Here is a 21,455-nt window from a genome sequence, read left to right as displayed (position 1 = left end):
CCTCCAAATAGTATGATGGCCACCTTCATAGCCCTCCAAATAGTATGATAGCCCCACAAATAGCTCTCCAAACAGTATGATGTCCCTCCAAGTAGTATGATGGCCCTCAAATAACACTCCAAATAATATGATGTCCACCACATTACCCTGCAAATAGTATGATGCCCCCCTACATAGTCCTACAAATGGTATGATGGCCCCACATAGCACTCCAAATAGTATGATGGCCACTCACATAGACCTGCTAATAGTATGATTCCCCCCACATAGCCATTAGTGATAAGCGAGCACAAAATTGCTCAGGTACTTGTTGCTCGGGTCGATCAAATTGGAATACTCGGGTGCTCGACCCGAGCAACGAGCCCAATGTAAGTCTATGGGAAATTCGAGCATTTTTCAGGCGGCTCCCCCCGGCGGTCTGCAGAGGGCCTAAAAATTGCCCAAATCGATGGGAACAGTGCTCAAATGACCTGGTAACAGCATGGGGAAGACCCCTGGAAGCATTTCTGACTCCGAGCTCACTGCTGTCAACAACGTTGTCAGAGTATTACGCCACTTTTATGGACTCACAATAAAACATACAAAAACAAAACCAAAATGGATTTTCCTGGGAAATATATTAAGGAACATCCTTTCCAGGGTAATGACTTGTATATAAGGCAAAATAAATAACCAAAACCAAAAATACTCCTCCACACCTTGGGCTATGTTCACACGTAGTGTTTTTGATGCGTTTTTTCACTTTTGCTTTGCTTTCAACAGTGACAAATGCATTCAATGGGAAATGTCATTTTAACATTTTACAACCTTATCTGGCCATGTGATGTATGACACATCATCAGAAACATGCATACAGTGCTGAAAAGACATCGGAACAGCATGGGGAAGACTTCTGGAAGCATTTCTGACTCCCAGGTCACTGCCAGGTCTTTGGCGCATGTGAAGATGCCTCCCATCATGCACCTGTCGTTGCAGACTTGCAACAATCACTGTTCACGTCCTTGTCCCAGTGCAGTGTTCAGTTGTCCCTACCCCATTCCTTCGAATGCAAGCGCAAGTATGCAGCCAGCCACCCACCCACCCACAGGCCGCAACACTAAAATGCCAGATTTCTGGGCAGCTGCTTGCACTTGAAATGTGGCCTTTTAGGCTCGTGGAGGCGGAAGCTTTTTATAACCTCATGCCGGCGGTGGCCGGGTGTCCATACTTGGTCCCCAGCCTCCACTATTTCTCCCGGTATCATCTCCGCCTTCCACAAGCATGGGTTCCACGACATTACCCGTGCCCTCCCCAGTACACTTACTGGGAACGACCGCCTAACCACAAACACGTGGACAGGTGAATGTGGCCAGGGACGTACGAAGCCAGTCCACAGCTTTTTTTGATGATAGTTGTATTTAGCTCGGTGAAAGGACTGGCATAGAGGGAAACCAATTTTAGGAAAAACCCCACTAAGAATTTAAAGACACATAGAGCAGGGCCACAGTAACGACAAATTCCCATTAGAAAGGAGAGAGTCTGCTATACAGTTATAGGGTATGCAGTGAGTCCAAAGGCTGACCAATTTTAGGAAAAACCCCACTAAGAATTTAAAGACACACAGAGCAGGGCCCCTTGGAAGAGACGTGGAGGAAGGCCTCATAAAAAAATGTTCCCATTAGAAAGGAGCGGGCCTCCTATACTTGTAATGCCCATGCACTAAGTGTATCGGCTGACAAACATTTACCCCTGGGGGGGTTTATATGAACATACTTTATAAAAAAATTTTTTACGGGCATCATAAACACCCTTTAAAAAAATTATATGGGTGTTGCATCACGGACCACGGTCACCCTGGTGATATGGTGTTGGAGGATGAGGAGATGGAGGAGGACAAGAGCAAATAGCCAAAGTCAGGAAGAGTATACGCTGCTATCATTCAGTGGTGTTGAGAAGTCTGGCCCAATCCAGCCCTTGTTCATTTTTATAAGAGTCAGCCTGTCAGCATTTTCAGTTGACAGGCGGATGCGCTTATCAGTTATAATTCCACCAGCGGCACTAAAAACTCGCTCTGATAAAACGCTGGCAGCAGGGCAGGCCAGGACCTCCAAGGCAGAGAGAGCCAGTTCATTCCATGTATCCAGCTTGGATAACCAATAATTATAAGGCACAGAGGAATCACAGAGGACTTTGGTACGGTCGACAAGGTACTCCCTCAGCATCTTCCAAAACTTTGCACTCCTTATGAGAGTACCCCACGCCTCAGGGCCTGTGCGATGGGAGGGTCTTGAAAAACTCTCCCAGAGCTTTGACATTGTTCCCCTGCCTCTGCTGGATTGGAGTTGTGTCTCTCTCACCTGTACTCCTTGGTGGTCCAACGAAGTGTGCCCTCTGCCGCCAGCATTTTCAGATTTTCAGATGGGAATTTTTTTAATAGTTCTGCAACATGGGCCTTCTGGTACAGCCCCATTTTTGTAGACCTGTCCGCCTCAGGAATAAGAGATATAAAGCTATCCTTGTAGTGTGGGTCTAGAAGTGTCACCAACCAGTAATGACTGTCACCCAAAATTTTGAGAACGCGAGGGTCATGGGAAAGGTAGCGTAACATAAACTCAGCCTTGCGTGCCAGACTACTAACAGGCAAGACTTCCGTGTCCTCACCAGGAGGATGAAAGGCCATGCTCTCCTCCTCCTCCTCTCTGTCCTCTGGCCATCCACGCTGAACAGACGTTATGACAGCTGTGCAGGTATTACCGTCTATAGTGCATGAAACTAGCTCTTGTCCTTTCTCCTCCTACTCCTGTTCCTCACAATGTTGGGATGAGATGAGGCTTGGCTGTGTGTAATCACCCTGTATGGTTCCTTGCTCCATCTCATCGTGCTCCGCCTGCAATGCATCCTCTTTGATTTTGAGCAGAGAGCATTTCAGAAGACAGAGAAGCGGGATGGTGACGCTAATTATGGTGTCATCGCCGCTTGCCATCTTGGTGGAGTCCTCAAAGTTTTGGAGGATGGTACAAATGTCTGACATCCATGTCCACTCCTGAGGTCTTATGTGTGGAGTTTGAACTGAATACCGACGGCCTTGTTGATGCTGGTACTCAACAACTGCCCTCTTCTGCTCACAAATCCTTCCCAACATCTGCAGTGAAGAGTTCCAATGCATGGGGACATCATACACCAGTCTGTGAGCCAGTAGCTGCAAACGCTGCTGAAACACGGTAAGGGCGGCGGAAGCTGTAGCTGACTTTCTAAAATGGGCACACAGGCGGCGTACTTTAACAATCAGATCCGGCGCTCCGGGTAGGATTTGAGAAACTGCTGAACCATGAGGTTAAGCACATGGGCCAGGCATGAAACGTGTGTGAGCTCGCCTCGCCTCAGAGCCGCCACCAGGTTCCAGCTATTGTCACACACGACCATGCCTGGCTGCAGGTTCAGTGGTGTGAGCCACAGATCTGCCTGCTCTTTCAGAGCTGTCCACAATTCTTCAGCATTGTGCGGTTTGTCACCTAAGCATATTAGCTTCAGCGCAGCCTGTTGCCGCTTGGCCGAGGCAGTGCTGCAGTGCTTCCAGCTTGTGACTGATGTGGTCATTTCGGAGATGAAGGCTGAAGAGGAGGAGGAGGCTGAGGAGGATGAGGTGCAGGAGCTGTAAACCGTGAGGGCAACCCTGATTGACCTAGGGCCCACAATGCTTGGCGTCGGGAGGACGTGTTCCGTCCCAAGGTCCGACTGGGTCCCGGCTTCCACTATGTTAAACCAGTATGCCGTCAACGAGATGTACCGTCACTGCCCACAAGCACTTGTCCACGTGTCGGTGGTTAGGTGGACTTTCCCAGTAACTGCGTTGTTGAGGGCACGGCTAATGTTTTGGTACACGTGCTTGTGTAATGCGGGGATGGCACATCGGGAGAAATAGTGGCGACTGGGGACAGAGTACCGAGGGACGGCCACCGCCATCAGGTTGCAGAATGCTTCTGTCTCCACGAGCCTAAAAGGCAACATTTAGAGCGCAAGCAGTCGTGAAATGTGAGAATTTAGTAGTGTGGCCTGTGGGGCGTTGGCTGCATATTTGCGCTTGTGTTCCAAGGACTGGGGTATGGACAACTGAACGCTGCGTTGGGACAAGGACATGGACTTGCTTCCTGATGCTGCTACTTGAGAGTGCGCAAAGACAGGTGCAGGGCAGGAGGCATCTTTGCATGCACCATGGACAGGTGATTGGCTTGCATGCACAACAGCGGAAGAAGCAATGGTGCCACCTGCAGACACTGTTCCTGGACCCTGGGGTTCGGTCCACAAATTCGGGTGCTTTGCTGCCATGTGCCTGATCATGCTGGTGGTGGTCAGGCTGGTCGTTTTGCCACCCCTGCTGATGCTGGCCTGGCAGGTGGTGCAAATGGCCTTTTTGGGGTTATTGGCAGAGTCTTTATAAAACAACCAGACTTGGGAAGACCTAACAGTTGTACTGGCAACTTCCTTCGTGTTGGTGTTACGGGGAATGGTTGCCTGCCTTCTGTCTGCGACCACAACACTGCTTCTTCCTGCCTGTTGGGGTGCTCTGCCTCCCTCCCCCTGTGTGCTGCTGTCCTCACTCTGCATGTCCTCCTGCCAGGTTGGGTCAGTTACTATATCATCCACCACCTTGTCTTCCACTTCCGCACCCTGGTCCTCCTCCTGACTTTCTGGCAATTGTGTCTCATCATCGTCCACCTCTTGTGACACTTTCCCACCGTCTCCTTCGTGTGACTGTGGCTGCTCAAATATTTGGGCATTGCTACACGCGATCTCCTCTTGCCCTGCTTCAAGTGGACCGGGCTAGAGGCACGAATCTAAAAATGGAAAAGTGAACAGTTCTTCAGAGTATCCAAGTGTGGGATCAGTTGTCTCTGGGCACTTGGCATGGTGGGAGGAAGGAGGAATATGCGGTCCAGACTCACGGCTACTGAGACTTGACCGTGTGGAAGACAGGGTGGTGGTGGTGGTGGCTAAGTGACTGGAAGCATTATCCGCTATCCAACCAACAATCTTTTGACACTGCTCTGGGTTCAATAGTGGTGTGCAGCGGTCCCCTAAAAATTGGGACGGGAAGGTCAGGCGAGAAGATGTGGGTGTTTGTTGTGGCACAATTTCAGCTTGCCCACGGCCTTGTCCTCGGCCTCTGCATGCAACATTACCATCACGTCCAGTTCCCTGTCCCTTGCCACGTGCTTTGCCCATTTTAAATGGAGGACAGTATCTTCCACGCTCACTACAAATGACTGAGTTTGGCGCGAACTTATATGTGATCCGTGTGACAGAGAAAACAGAGTTTTAAATACCTGGCCTGTAGGTAAGTAGTTTGAACAGCAAACTGCTGTGAATTGCTTCACTGACACACTGAAAGAAATTTTTAATGGAGGCCAGAAATGGCAGTATTTTCTGACAACGTATATGTGATCCGTGTGATAGAGAAAACAGAGTTTTAAATAGCTGGATTTCTAGCGCTGTAATATGGAAACGACCTGGCTGTATTCTGCAGTGCCAAAAAGCAAATTGCGCACAAAAACGGTGTTCTCTGGATTGCTTTTTAAGAAAATAATGAGGATTAAGATCCAAAGAAAAGTATTCCTGGCCCCTGAGACCTGGGCATTTGTATAGAAATATCTAACAGCACCAGACGGCAGAATTGGAATGGAGCCTCTTGTGCTATATGCACTGCAGTCTGCCTGCCTGCCTCTATACACTGCCTGCCTGATATCTCTGCAGATGGATTAGTTAGTCCTCAAAAGGAATGTTTGTTAAGATGGATACAGTTAGGTCCATATATATTTGGACAGAGACAACATTTTTCTAATTTTGGTTCTAGACATTACCACAATGAATTTTAAACAAAACAATTCAGATGCAGTTGAAGTTCAGACTTTCAGCTTTCATTTGAGGGTATCCACATTAAAATTGGATGAAGGATTTATGAGTTTCAGCTCCTTAACATGTGCCACCCTGTCTTTAAAGGGACCAAAAGTAATTGGACAGATTAAATAATTGTAAATAAAATGTTCATTTCTAGTACTTGGTTGAAAACCCTTTCTTGGCAATGACTGCCTGAAGTCTTGAACTCATGGACATCAGCAGACGCTGTGTTTCCTCCTTTTTGATGCTCTACCAGGCCTTCACTGCGGTGGTTTTCAGTTGCTGTTTCTTTGTGGGCCTCTCTGTCTGAAGTTCAGTCTTTAACAAGTATAATGCATGCTCAATTGGGTTGAGATCAGGTGACAGACTTGGCCATTCAAGAATATTCCACTTCTTTGCTTTAATAAACTCCTGGGTTGCTTTGGCTTTATGCTTTGGGTCATTGTCCATCTGTAGTATGAAATGACGACCAATCAGTTTGGCTGCATTTGGCTGGAACACACAGTATGGCTCTGAATATATCAGAATTCATTCGGCTGCTTCTGTCCTGTGTCACATCATCAATAAACACTAGTGACCCAGTGCCACTGGCAGCCATGCATGCCCAAGCCATCACACTGCCTCCGCCGTGTTTTACAGATGATGTGGTATGCTTTGGATCATGAGCTGTACCACACCTTCGCCATACTTTTCTCTTTCCATCATTCTGGTAGAGGTTGATATTGGTTTCATCAGTCCAAAGAATGTTCTTCCAGAACTGTGCTGGCTTTTTTAGATGTTTTTTAGCAAAGTCCAGTCTAGCCTTTTTATTCTTGATGCTTATGAGTGGCTTGCACCGTGCAGTGAACCCTCTGTATTTACTTTCATGCAGTCTTCTCTTTATGGTAGATTTGGATATTGATACGCCTACCTCCTGTAGAGTGTTGTTCACTTGGTTGGCTGTTGTGAAGGGGTTTCTCTTCACCGTGGAGATTATTCTGCGATCATCCACCACTGTTGTCTTCCGTGGGCGCCCAGGTCTTTTTGCATTGATAAGTTCACCAGTGCTTTCTTTCTTTCTCAGGATGCACCAAACTGTAGATTTTGCCACTCCTAATATTGTAGCAATTTCTCGGATGGGTTTTTTCTGTTTTTGCAGCTTAAGGATGGCTTGTTTCACCTGCATGGAGAGCTCCTTTGACCGCATGTTTACTTCACAACAAAACCTTCCAAATGCAACCACCACACCTCAAATCAACTCCAGGCCTTTTATCTGCTTAATTGAGAATGACATAACGAAGGGATTGCCCACACCTGTCCATGAAATAGCCTTGGAGTCAATTGTCCAATTACTTTTGGTCCCTTTAAAAACAGGGTGGCACATGTTAAGGAGCTGAAACTCCAAAACCCTTCATCCAATTTTAATGTGGATACCCTCAAATGAAAGCTGAAAGTCTGAACTTCAACTGCATCTGAATTGTTTTGTTTAAAATTCATTGTGGTAATGTCTAGAACCAAAATTAGAAAAATGTTGTCTCTGTCCAAATATATATGGACCTAACTGTATGTGTAATGTACGTTTTATCTCCCTACACTACCTAATACACAAGCAAATCTCTCCCTGAGGCAGCAGCACTTCTCCCTACACTGTCTAATTCCGGAGTGACTGTGACGAACATGGCGGCGCCAGGTCTGATATAGACCTGATGACGCTGTGCGGCCAGCCAATCACTGTAATGCCACAACCAACATTCCTACGGCATTACAGTGAGTGGCAGGCAATCCCTGCATGTTGATTGGTGCTCTAAAGAGCGCCAAACATTGAGGGAGGGGACCCAAGCTCCCGCCGAGCAACCCCGGAAATACTCGGCGAGCGCCGAGCATCTCGATTACTGAGATGCTTGGGCGAGCACCGAGCAGTAGCGAGAATGCTCGCTCATCACTAATAGCCATCCAAATAGTATGATGGCCCCTCACATAGCCCTGCAAATAGTATAGCCCCCCACCCTGAATATGTCCCATCCCTCATCCCCACAGTCCCCATCCATCATCCACACAGTCCCCATCCATAATCCACACAGTCCCCATCCGTCATTCCCACAGTCCCCACCCATCATCCCCACAGTCCCAATCCCTATCCCCTACTGTACACTTGCTTTTTCAAAACTAATGTTTATTTGGTCCTGCCAATAAAGCTCCTTTGAATTGAATTGTATGATGGCCCCTCACATAGACCTGCTAATAGTATGATGACAACTCACATAGCACTCCAAATAGTATGATGGCCCCTCACATAGCCCTGCAAATAGTACCATGGCCCCCACATAGCACTTCAAATAGTATGATGCTCCTCCAAATAATATAATGGGCCAATACATAACCCTCCAAAAAGTATGATGATCCCCCACATAGCCCTCCAAATAGTATGATCACCCCTACATAGCACTCCAAATAGTATGATGACCCGTCACATAGCACTCCAAATAGTATGATGGACCCTCACATAGCCCTCCAAATAGTATGATGGCCCCTCGCATAGCCGTTCAAATAGGATTATGGCCACCCACATATCCCTCCAAATAGTATGATTGGCCTCAAATAGTATGATGGCCCACACATAGCACTCCAAATAGTATGTTAACACCTCACATAGCCCTCTAAATAGTACGATCACCCCCCACATGGCCCTCAAAATAATATGATGGCCCCTCACATAGCACTCCAAATAGTATGATGCCCCCAAGCATAGCCCTCCAAATAGTATGATGCTCCCACATAGCCCTCCAAATAGTATGATGGTCCCCACATAGCACTCCAAATGGTATGATGGTCCCTCACATAGCCCTTCAAATAGCATGACGTCTACCCACATAGCCATCCAAATAGTATGATTGGCCTCAAAAAATGATGGTACTCACATAGCACTCCAAATAGTACGATGACCTCCACATAGCTCTTAAAATATAATGATGGCCCCTACACAGCTCTCCAAATAGTATGATGAAACCTCACATAGTCCAACAGGAGAATGGAAAAAATCTTCGGGCACTACTGTGTGATATTTATATTGCTGAACAAGAAGCAGTGGTAACGGACAATAATGGTGGTGCAAAGGCTAAAGTATGGAATCTATGCAACAAGTAGAAAAATGAATAGCAGCACTCACCAAGTCCTTTGGCTAAAAAGTCATTTATTTCATAGTATTCTGGACAATCAGGTGCAGTGGTCTATCTGAAATGCAGGGGAGACATGCGGGGAGATGAGAGGACGACGGCCGTTTCACGTCTTACAAACGCTTCTACGGGTCCAAGTTATCAACACACCTCACATAGCCCTCCAAATAGTATGATAGCTCCACAATAGCTCTCCAAACAGTATGATGTCCCTCCAAGTAGCATGATGCCCCCCACATAGCACTCCAAATAGTATGATGGCCCTCACATAGTCCTGCAAATGGTATGATGGTCCCACATAACACTCCAAATAGTATGATGGCCCGCACATAGCACTCCAAATAGTATGATAGCTCCTCACATAGCCCTCCAAAAAGTATGATTGGCCTTCAGATTGTTATGATCTGCAACATGTACTAAGGAAAGAAAGAGGAAAGCTGTCCCTACAGTAAGACTAAGCTGAATCCCTACGATGTAGCGGGCTGCCTGTTCCTAGCGAACAGACCCGCCTTAGTTCTCAGCTAGTCTGAACAAAGACCTATAGCATAAAGGAAGGAGTCCCTAAAAGAACTAAGGACTGGAACAAAAATGGGACACCTCCTGAACAGAGAAAGTTGTTGCAGAACACAAAAAGACAAACTGACAAAAAGGTACTAGAGGTCCCAGGAGGACCAAGCAAACTGACAGAGATAGGCACCGAAGCACCTGGCTAGAGAAACAGTCAAACACTAAAGTCCAGCTCAGCCAGAAGGGCAGAGGTGGAATATACAGGCAAGTGGTCACGTGACCGCAAAATACAAGATGGAAAAAAACAAACAGGAGGGTTCTAACAGTACCCCCTCTTTTATGAGGATCCTCCAGATCCTCCAGGCCCAGGCCTATCCGGAAACCTCCTGTGGAAAGCTCTAACAATCCTAGGAGCAGAGAGATCATCCGTCCTTACCCAGAAGTTATCTTCGGGACCGAAACCCTTCCAGGAGACAAGATACTGTACTCTATACCATCTAGAATTCAAGATACGAAAAATTTCATATTCGCCGTCTTCCACCACAGGAGGAACTGTGACAGTGGCGTCCCTATCTAATACATCAGCCTTTTTCAACAATGAAACATGAAACACAGGATTATTCTTCCAGGAAGTAGGGATGTCCAACCTAACCGCAGATGGGTTAACAACCTGAAGCACTTTAAATGGACCCACAAACTTAGGACCCAGTTTTTAGAGGGAATCCTCAACTGCAAGTTCTTAGAGGACAACCAAACCATGTCACCCACAGTAAACCAAACCTCCTTACGTTTCCTGTCAAAATACTTCTTGGACTTCTTGTTAGCCTCTTGAAGGTTGCAACATACATTAGTCCAAACTCTCTCCAAATCACCGGAAAAATTCTCCTCCTCCGGCACCGCCGACCACAATTTGGAGAACGAACCAAAAGACGGATGTCTCCCCGTACAACAAAATAAAGGAGAACACCTAGCAGAGGAGGAAGTATGATTGTTAAGAGCAAATTCTGCGAGAGGCAGAAACTCAGACCACACCTCTTGATTGTCCGCCACAAAACAATGCAAAAACTGTTCTACATCCTGGTTCTTTCTTTCAGTCTGTCCATTAGACTCAGGATGATACCCAGACGACAATGACAAATGGACTCCCAACCTGTCACAAAAAGCACGCCAAAAGCGAGCCACAAACTGAGGTCCTCTATCAGAAACAATATCCGTGGGAACGCCATGAAGCTTGACAATCTCCTTAACAAACGCCTTAGTGAGTGTCTTGGCGCAGGGCAACTTAATGAATGGAACCAAATGACACATCTTACTAAAACGGTCCACGACCACCCAGATGACAGTAAAACCCTCAGACACAGGAAGATCAGTAATAAAATCCATTGTGAGATGCGTCCAAGGTTCAGTAGGAACCTCCAGAGGGCAAAGCAACCCCGCAGCAGGAGTATGTGAAACCTTTGACCTAGCACACACCGTACATTGACACACCCACTTGATGACTTTTTTCTGCCATCCAGGCCACCAAAAACTGCGACTGATAAGTCTCTTAGTTTCCTAAATTCCTGGATGAGCTGCCAACCGAGACTCAAGACACTCCACAAACAAATCTCTCCTAAAGGTTCTAGGCACGAACAACCTCCCATGGGGAGAGCTAGGTGGAGCATCATCTTGAGCTTTCAGAATCCCATTCTCCAAAACGCAGTCCAATGCCGCCACCACAACTCCTTTCTGTAAAATGCTCTCCTCCTCCTCGGCACCGACCGTAGGAGAGAAGCTGCGAGATAAAGCATTGGCTTTAACATTTTTAGTACCAGGGATATAGGTAACAGAAAAATGAAACCAAGAAAAAAAAAGTGCCCACCTAGCTTGACGGGCATTCAAGCGCTTGGCAGCATCCAGATAGATCAAATTCTTATGATCTGTGAAAACCTGAATAGGAAATCTAGCACCTTCCAAAAAATGACGCCAATGTTCAAACGCGAGTTTAATAGTCAGCAACTCCCGATTTCCAACATCATAATTCTGTTCGGTTTCCGAAATTTTTTTCGAAAAGAAGGCACAAGGATGTACTCCATTCCTGTTCTCCTGAGACAAAACTGCTCGACCTCCACCCATGAAGCATCGACCTCGACCAAAAAAGGCTTGGTCTCATCAGGCTGCATAAGGATAGGGGCAGAACTGAACCTCTCTTTGAGATACTTAAACGCTTCAATGGCCTCAGTAGTCCACTGGACCATATTCGCACCTTTCCTGGTGAGATCGGTTAGCGGCTTAACAATTACAGAAAAATTGTTAATGAATTTCCTGTAATAATTGGCAAAACCCAAAAATCTCTGTATAGATTTCAAACCAATAGGCCTAGGCCATTCCTGCACAGCCTGAACCTTCACCGGGTCCATCTCAAAGCCCTCGCTGGAGACAATGTAGCCCAAAAACTAATTTTCTGCACAACGAACTCACATTTCTCCAGCTTAGCAAAGAGTGAATTATCACTCAATAACTGCAAAACTTCACGTACACTCTGCCAGTGGGACTCTAGATCTGGTGAATAAATCAAAATGTCATCCAAATACACAACCACATTCTTACCAATCAAAGGTCTCAGGATGTCATTAATAAGGTTCTGAAAAAATGCAGGTGCATTGATAAGACCAAAAGGCATCACCAGATTCTCAAAATGACCTACCGGAGTGTTAAAAGCAGTTTTCCATTCATCACCCTCCTTCACTCGTAACAAATTGTATGCCCCCCCCGGAGATCAATTTTAGAGAACCACTTGGCCCCCACTAACTGTTTAAACAAGTCGGGAATTAACGCCAATGGGTAGGAATTGCATATGGTAATCTTATTCATTTCACGAAAATCCAGACATGGACGTAAACCCCCGTCCTTTTTTTTAACAAAGAAAAATCCAACTGCCACAGGCGACTTAGATGGTCTAATGTGACCAGCAGCCATGTTAGTCTGTATGTACTCCTCCAACGCCTTTCTTTCAGGGATAGTCAGATTAAACAAGCGACTCTTGGGAAGAGTAGCTCCCAGAACAAACTCAATGGCGCAATCATAATCCCTATGAGGAGGTAAAACTTGCGACTCCTCCTCCAAAAAAACCCTCCAAAAATCTTTAATAGGTGCCGGTAATTCCCCTTTTTCCACAGCCGCAATGCGACCATTACAACATTTATCATAGCACTTCGGACTCCAAGATTTAATCACATTAGTAGACCAGTCCAGTATAGGATTGTGCAGTTTTAACCAAGGCAAGCCTAGAACGACCGGAGAGGGTAAATTATCTAATACAACCAAGTCCAAAATTTCTTGGAGAACTCCATTGATAGTGAGGGGAAATGCAGCAACCTTGTGAGTAATACATTTCAAGGGAGTGTTATCAATTGCAATCACAGAAATAGGTGATGACAAACGTTTAGATTTCAATTTAAGTTATCCCAAAAACCCTTTATCAATCACATTAAGTGTTGAACCACAATCCACAAATACCTGAAATGTAATCAAATTTTCCTGCAAAGTAGTACTCCCAGAAAGAAATACTCCTGTAGAGCGTAAACAAGCTATACGGGCGTACCTGACCTTTTTTTTTTTTTCTTTACTTAAACGAAGCTCGCAATACTTAATCAAATGGTCAGCTTTACCAAAATAAAGACACAATCCCTCAGCGAACCTCCAGTCTCTTTCCTGAGAGCGGAGTGACATCACCCCAACCTCCATCAGTTCTCCGCCGTCTGAGCAGATTTTCTGGGGACTAGGACCTGGCATTACAGGAGTCTTTACCTCATTCACCCTGGACCTCAGCCTCCTATCCACAAGAACAGCTAACTGCATGGCATCCTGCAGAGACTTAGGTGCGAGGAATGCAAATAGCAAATCCTTAACCCTTTCACTCAGACCAGCAAGAAATAAATATTTCAGAGCAGGATCATTCCATTTGACTTCTGAAGCCCATCTTCTAAAGTGTGTGCAATAATTTTCAAAATCACCTGACCCCTGATTCAAACGCCTGAGTTCTGCCTCAACAGATGAGATTCGATCAGGATCATCATATGATAGCCCCATGGCAGAAAAAAATTATTCTTCTGACCTTAAACATGAATCATTAGGTTGGAGAGAAAAGGCCCACCCCTGTGGTTCATTGCGCAAAAGTGACATAATAGAACCAATGAGCTGTGATTCATTCCCAGAGGACCTTGGTCTCAAACGAAAATATAACAAACAAGCATTTTTAAAGGAAAAAAAATCTTGCTGTTTACCATAAAACACATCAGGCAGTCCTACCTTGGGTTCCACAAAATGCGCTCCAGAACAGCTACTCACGTGTTGCTGGAGCTCGGCCACCTCCAGAGACAATCCCTGCAAGCGGTGAGCCAAATCCTGGACAGAAACCATACTGATCCCTGAATTTCTTTCCTTTTAGTTTTTGGGCTGGACTTACTGTTATGATCTGCAACATGTACTGTACTGAATCCCTACGATGTAGCGGACTGCCTGTTCCTAGCGAACAGACCCGTCTTAGTCATTGGCTAGTCTGAACGAAGACCTATAGCATAAAGGAAGGAGTCCCTAAAAGAATTAAGGACTGGAACAAAAATGGGACACCTCCTGAACAGAGAAAGTTGTTGCAGAACACAAAAAGACAAACTGACAAAAAGGTACTAGAGGTCCCAGGACGACCAAGCGAATTGACAGAGATAGGCACCGAAGCACCTGGCTAGAGAAACAGTCAAACACTGAAGTCCAGCACAGCCAGAAGGGCGGAGCTGGAATATAAAGGCAGATGGTCACATGACCGCAAAACACAAGATGGAAAAAACAAACAGGAGGGTTCTAACACAGATAACATGATGACACCTCACATAGCAGTCCAAATAGTACGATGACCCCCCACATAGCCCTCCAAATAGTATGAAGGCCCACCAGATAGCCCTCCAAATAGTATGATGGCCACCCACATAGCCCTTCAAATAGTATGATAGCCCCACAAATTTCTCTCCAAACAGTATGATGTTCCTCCAAGTAGTGTGATGGTCCCCAAATAGCACTCCAAATAGTATGATGGACTCCCACAAAACCCTGCAAATAGTATGATGGCCCCCACACACCACTCCAAATAGTATGATGGACCCCCACATAACCCTCCAAATAGTATGATGGCCCCCAACATAGTACTCCAAATAGTATAATGGCCCCCACATAGCTCTTCTAATAGTATGATGACACCTCACATAGCACTCCAAATAGTCTAATGGCCCCTTGAAGAACCCTTCAAATAGCATGATGGCCCCCCACATAGCCTTCCAAATATGATGATGGCCACCACATAGCACTAAAATAGTATGATATAATAGCCCCCACATAGCCCTGCAAATAGTATGATGGCCCAACATAGAACTCCAAATAGTATGATAGCCCTCACATAGCCCAGCAAATAGTATGACGGCCACCACATTGCACTTCAATTAGTATGATGGCCCTCCTAATAGTATGATGACCCCACAAATATCCCTCCAACTAGTATGATGCTCCTACAAATAGTATAATGGGCCCCTACATAGCCTTCCAAAAAGTATGATGGCCCCCACATAGCTCTCCAAATAGTATGATGACCTCCAATTAGTATGATGGCCCCCACATAACACTCCAAATAGTATGATGACACCTCACATAGCCCTCCAAATAGTATGATAACCCCCACATAGCCCTCCAAATAGTATGATGGCCCCCACATAGCCCTCCAAATAGTATGATGACACCTCCCATAGCCCTCCAAATAGTATGATGGCCCCCACATAGCCCTCCAAATAGTGTGATGGCGCCACAAATAATTATTATGCTATTTCTACCAAGTATGGCAGTACCCAATATGTGATCATACACTTCTGTTTCGGCATATGGCAGGGCTCAGGAGAAACGGAGTGCCATTTGGCTTTTAGGGAGCAGAATTTCCTGGAGTAGTTTGTGGCACCATTTGCAGAGCCCCTAAGCTTCCAAAACAGCAGAAATCCGCTCGGGAGGTATGCACCCATCAGTGTGTACTGTTAGGATGGATCCTGAAGCATCCATCCAGCATAGGGACCCACTTGTAAAGAGACGTATACCACATGCATACATCTCTTTTCAGCATCCCCCTGTATAGGAAAGTGCAATTTGCTGCACTTTCCTATACAGTTAGATAAGTGCATGCCGACCAGACAGAGGCTGTTGGATCACACTTTTAACCTGAGTCTGGTGAATTGTTTTTGGCCATGGTGATCGTACAGTATACATTGCTTGGTGGCCGCTGCCTGAATACTGTAATACATTCACGTCAATGAGAGATCAAGCTCAGTACTCATCTACTAAGAAATGTGAGGGGATGCTGTGTACTGCCTGTACATCGCTTAGATCTGGCCATTGCCATAGCAGTTTTCAGCTCATAGGTGGGTGTACTGGCGTTGGATACTCTCTGATCTCATATTGAAGAACTATCCAGTGAATAGATCATCAATGATTTGAAGAACCCCCGTTAAGTGCATTCTCCCCTCTACTTAGTGCCATACATGTTGACGTTACGTGATTTGGGCATGCTCCGAGGCTCAGAATAGGGGGACATTTGGTTTACTTGATTGTTTTTTGGGAGCCATGACGCTTTTCCAACACGTCTGAACTACTATGAATATCGACAACCTATATTTTTCCATTGACAGTAGGAGCTTGTTTTCTGCGGGATGAAATGAAGTTTTTATTGGTGCCATTTGGGGGTACATAACATTTTGATTTGCTTTTTATTCCAATTTTTGAGAAACAGAATGAACAAATTTTATGCTGTTCACTGAGCAGTAAAAGTGATTAGATGACTTTATTCTTTGGGTCAGTACAATTAATGCAACACCTGACTATACACTAGTGGCCAAAATTGAGGCAACATCTGCAGTTTTTCACCATCACCAATATTTAATGAAAGTTTTCACTGACATACTTACTTGAACACACGCCCTCTTCTGCGATATGTATTCTATGTTTGTTTATAGTGACCTGGGTGTGATTTAAGACCGATATTGTGCGAGCAGTATTAGACAAGAATGGTCACCTAAGAAGAGAGCCAAAGCTGTTACTTTAAGAGAAGAAGGGTACAGTTACCGGGAAATTGCAGCACGAATTGGAAAAGGGATCTCACCGGCCAGCGTTCTCAAAGTGTGTAAGCGGTTTCAAGAGACTGGTTCGATAAAGAATAAACCAGGTAGAGGAAGGAAGAAGGCTACAACTCCTCAGACTGATAGAAGAATTGTTAGAATCGCCCTAAATAACAGGGAATCAACCGCTGTTGACATCAACAAGGAGCTTGTCAACACTGGAGTGACAGTGTCCGATCGGACGGTTCGACGACGATTGGTAAACGCCGGATTAAGAGCCAGAATACCACGTAAAAAGCCATTTTTGAATGCCTCACAGCGTCAGAAACGTCTGCAGTAGGCCAAAGAACATTCTAAATGGACCATTGAACAATGGAGAAATGTTTAATGGAGCGATGAGACACGCATATCCATCTTTGGCAGCGACGGTGTCCGCTACGTTCGACGACGACCTGGAGAGGATTGCTTGCCAGAGTGTACAGTACCCACCATGAAGCATCCTCTGAGTTTTATGGTATGGGGCTGTATGTCCAGAGATGCAGTTGGTCAGCTGCAGGTATTTGAAGGAACAGTTAATGCTGAAAAGTACATCAAGGAAGTCCTTCAGCCTAAACTCATTCCTTTGGCACGTGATGTATTTCGTGAAGGGACACCGTTTATTTTTCAGCAAGATGGAGCCCCATGCTATACGGCTAAAAAATGTCTCTCTTGGTTCAAGGACAAAAATGTCCAGCGATTGAATTGGCCAGGAAACAGCCCAGATCTCAATCCTATTGAGAATCTCTGGGCTCGGCTCAAAAGAGCGGTGTGAAAACAGCGGGCTTCAAACAAGCAGGAACTCATTGCAGCCATCATCAAATCATGGTTTCATATAATCACACCATCTGATTTACACAAACTGGTAGATAGCATGCCAAGTAGATGCCAGGCAGTTATCAAGACCAAGGGCTATCCAACTAAGTATTGACATTCTAGTGTTAGATATGAAGATAGGACAAATAAATGGCTTTTCTCCCGGTCATCTGAGTGACAATAGTGTCTAATTTGTTGACAAGTGAACAAATTTCCTTCTAATATTGTGTTTCTATATAAGATTTTGTTATTTCTACTTAAAAACTTTACTGGGAAATCAAAAACATTCATGAAATTTGTATTTGAATTGGCAAAATGCTAAAAATTCATAAATCTTGAGGGTGTTGCCTCAATTTTGGACACTAGTGTAAAGTATTTTAATAATTTTCAAGCTAAAACATTGATTTACAAAAAAAATATTTGTTATTGAATCACATTCTGAGAGCTATAACTTTTTATTTTTCCCCTGAACGAGCTGTGTTGTACCTTGTTCTCTGCGGCATGAGTTGACGTTTCTATTCGTACCATTTTGGACAACATAATTTATTTTAATCGCTTTTTTTAACTGTTTTCGGGTGGCAGAGTGAACAAAAAACAGAAATTCATAAATGGTTTTTATTTTTATGTTTTCCCACCATTCACCATGCGGTAAAAGTGATCAGACAACTTTATTCTTCAGGTCAGTATGATCACAGTCATACCACATTTATATAGGCTATGTTTTGCTTCTTTTGCACACTAAAAACTATTTTTAACTAATATTAATTTTTTTTTTCCATTATCATACTCTGATAGCTGTAACAGACAATGGCATCAGAGGGGTTAAACGCTAATACCAATTATAGTCATGATGTAATAATGATTGCATCTGTACAATTAATTCATAAATATGTAGGGTCTAGTTTTACAAAATACATGTATATCCAATTGATTGCATCTATAACCTATCATATTTTGACATTTTGCAGAAAATTTGCTGCCACCATTCCTCGTCCATTTTCTGTGCGTTATAATCCATACACACAAAGCATTGAAGTGTTAGATAATGTACAGCAGTTGAAGAATCTAGCTGACTGCATTAACAGTAAGTAATCAATTTAATGTAATTAAACACCAGAGCAGATATATTTATATAAGAAATTGGCGACTTTATTTGAGTGGAATTGAATTGTCAAATTTTACAAAAATCCGCATTCAAGAGAATACGGAATTTTTGCAACTCACTCCACGTGAATTCAGCTAAATGGTGCTATCCTGCTGAACAGTAGAGGGCTGGCGAAAAGGTTGAAAAGAAAAAGACATACCTCACTGCTCATTACTCTTGCCACCTCTGCTGCTCCCTGCTCTTTTCTGTCCTTCTGTGCTTCCATCACATAGCATCTCTGGCTCGGTGTTCACACTAGGCTGGGGCTGCCTGTCTGCAAGCTGACCCCAGAGTTCACTGCACATGCTTCAGGACCTAAAAACCCTGGCCCAGAGTGAATACTAAGTCAGTGATGTGGCACTATGGATCGGACAGAGAGCAGAGATCCTAGAGCAGGGGTGAAGAACCTCAAGCCCTCGGCCTCAACGACCTTTTATACGGCCCCGAGCAAATTCCTGGGGACCGCAGTGCTTTGTCCGGCAGTTGTATTTTGACGGCCGCCAGCCTTTCAATTACTTCTTGCTCTGTGAGCCAGCGCACAGTGTTCACTACTGAATGCTGAGGCGCGTACAATGAAAGATTACGTCCTGACACCAGTACCAGCGTCAGGACTTACTTTAAGGGTGGAGTTAGAGCGCAATTTGTGTAGCCCCTGAAGGATTGTATAAATATCCAAATGGCCCTTGGCAGAAATAAGGTTCACCACCCCTGCCCTAGAGCATAATAGGGAACATTCAATTTGGGGAGAATAACTTCAGTGATAATCAAATTTCTTGGGAAAATCTGTGCAATTTAGCAAATTAAAATTTTGGCAGATCTGTTGATTTCTAATTTGCACCAATTTTTTTAGACCTTTACAGTTCTATGAGTAAAAGAGTAGATACATAAAATAAAACATGTTGCACGGGGCTCAGTGGTTAGAATTGTATCCTTACAGCACTGGGTTCAAAAGGAGCAGTGGCATAACTAGAGTCTGATGGGCCCCAGTGGAAAATTTAGACCTGCCCATCCTTGCATGTTGTTCAGATGTATGGGCCCTTGTAGCGTTTTAAATCCTATAATTACATACTTGTTCACTCCCCTCCCATTATGTAGTAATGTCTCCCATCCTGTTATATATGTGCCCCTTCATGGTATATATGTCCCCTATCCTGGGCCTCTTCCAGGTATACATGTCCCCCATCCTGGGCTTCTTCCTAGTATATATGTCTCACATCCTGGTATATATGTTCACCAACCTGGGCCCCTTCCTGGTATATAACCCCCCATCCTTGGTTCCTTCCTGGTCTATATGTCCCCATTCTTGTATATACAGTGGTGGCCAAAAGTATTGGCACCCCTGCTATTCTGTCAGATAATACTCAGTTTCTTCCTGAAAATTATTGCAATCACAAATTCTTGGGTCTTATTATCTTCATTTAATTTGCTTGCAATGAAAAAACGCAAAAGAGAATGAAGCAAAAATCAAATCATTGATCATTTCACACAAAACTCCAAAAATGGGCCAGACAAAAGTATTGGCACCCTCAGCCTAATACTTGGTTGCACAACCTTTAGCCAAAATAACTGCGAACAACCGCTTCCGGTAACCATCAATGAGTTTCTTACAATGCTCTGCTGGAATTGTAGACCACTCTTCTTTGGCAAACTGCTCCAGGTCCCTGATATATGAAGGGTGCCTTCTCCAAACAGCCATTTTGAGATCTCTCCACAGGTGTTCTAAGGGATTCAGGTCTGGACTCATTGCTGGCCACCTTAGAAGTCTCCAGTGCTTTCTCTCAAACCATTTTATAGTGCTTTTGGAAGTGTGTTTTGGGTCATTGTCCTGCTGGAAGACCCATAACCTCTGAGGGAGACCCAGCTTTCTCACACTGGGCCCTACATTATGCTGCAAAATTTGTTGGTAGTCTTCAGACTTCACAATGCCATGCACACGGTCAAGCAGTCCAGTGCCAGAGGCAGCAAAGCACCCCCAAAACATCAGGGAACCTCCGCCATGTTTGACTGTAGGGACCGTGTTCTTTTCTTTGAATGCCTCTTTTTTTTTCCTGTACACTCTATGTTGATGCTTTTTCCCAAAAAGCTCTACTTTTGTCTCATCTGACCAGAGAACATTCTTCCAAAATGTTTTAGGCTTTCTCAGGTAAGTTTTGGCAAACTTCAGCCTAGCTTTTTTATGTCTCGGGGTAAGAAGTGGGGTCTTCCTGGGTATCCTACCATACAGTCCCTTTTCATTCAGACGCCGACGGAGAGTACGGGTTGACACTGTTGTACCCTCGGACTGCAGGGCAGCTTGAATTTGTTTGGATGTTAGTCGAGGTTCTTTATCCACCATCCGCACAATCTTGCGTTGAAATCTCTCGTCAATTTTTCTTTTCCGTCCACATCTAGGGAGGTTAGCCACAGTGCCATGGGCTTTAAACTTCTTGATGACACTGCGCACGGAAGACACAGGAACATTCAGGTCTTTGGAGATGGACTTGTAGCCTTGAGATTGCTCATGCTTCCTCACAATTTGTTTTCTCAAGTCCTCAGACAGTTCTTTGGTCTTCTTTCTTTTCTCCATGCTCAATGTGGTACACACAAGGACACAGGACAGAGGTTGAGTCAACTTTAATCCATGTTAACTGGCTGCAAGTGTGATTTAGTTATTGCCAACACCTGTTAGGTGCCACAGGTAAGCTACAGGTGCTGTTAATTACACGAATTAGAGAAGCGTCACATGATTTTTCAAACAGTGCCAATACTTTTGTCCACCCCCTTTTTTAGGTTTGGTGTGGAATTGTATCCAATTTGGCTTTA

At 44.8% G+C, this 21,455-nt stretch overlaps 1 protein-coding gene across 1 annotated transcript in view; it reads left to right on the top strand.

The window, feature by feature from the left end:
- Positions 1-21,455, top strand: part of PAH (phenylalanine hydroxylase) — a 146,935-nt gene that overhangs the window by 119,301 nt on the left and 6,179 nt on the right. Inside the window, exon 12 of the mRNA XM_073651525.1 lies at positions 18,478-18,593. Coding sequence (XP_073507626.1) covers positions 18,478-18,593 — 116 coding nt within the window. The remainder of the gene's footprint in view (positions 1-18,477; positions 18,594-21,455) is intronic.

This window comes from Phyllobates terribilis, unplaced genomic scaffold, assembly GCF_046119375.1.
Source record: "Phyllobates terribilis strain yellow unplaced genomic scaffold, ASM4611937v1 Scaffold_11__3_contigs__length_659146591, whole genome shotgun sequence".
Lineage (NCBI taxonomy): Eukaryota > Metazoa > Chordata > Amphibia > Anura > Dendrobatidae > Phyllobates > Phyllobates terribilis.
The sequence above is the reverse complement of the archived record's forward strand: the minus strand, read 5'-3'. Positions and strand labels throughout refer to the sequence as shown.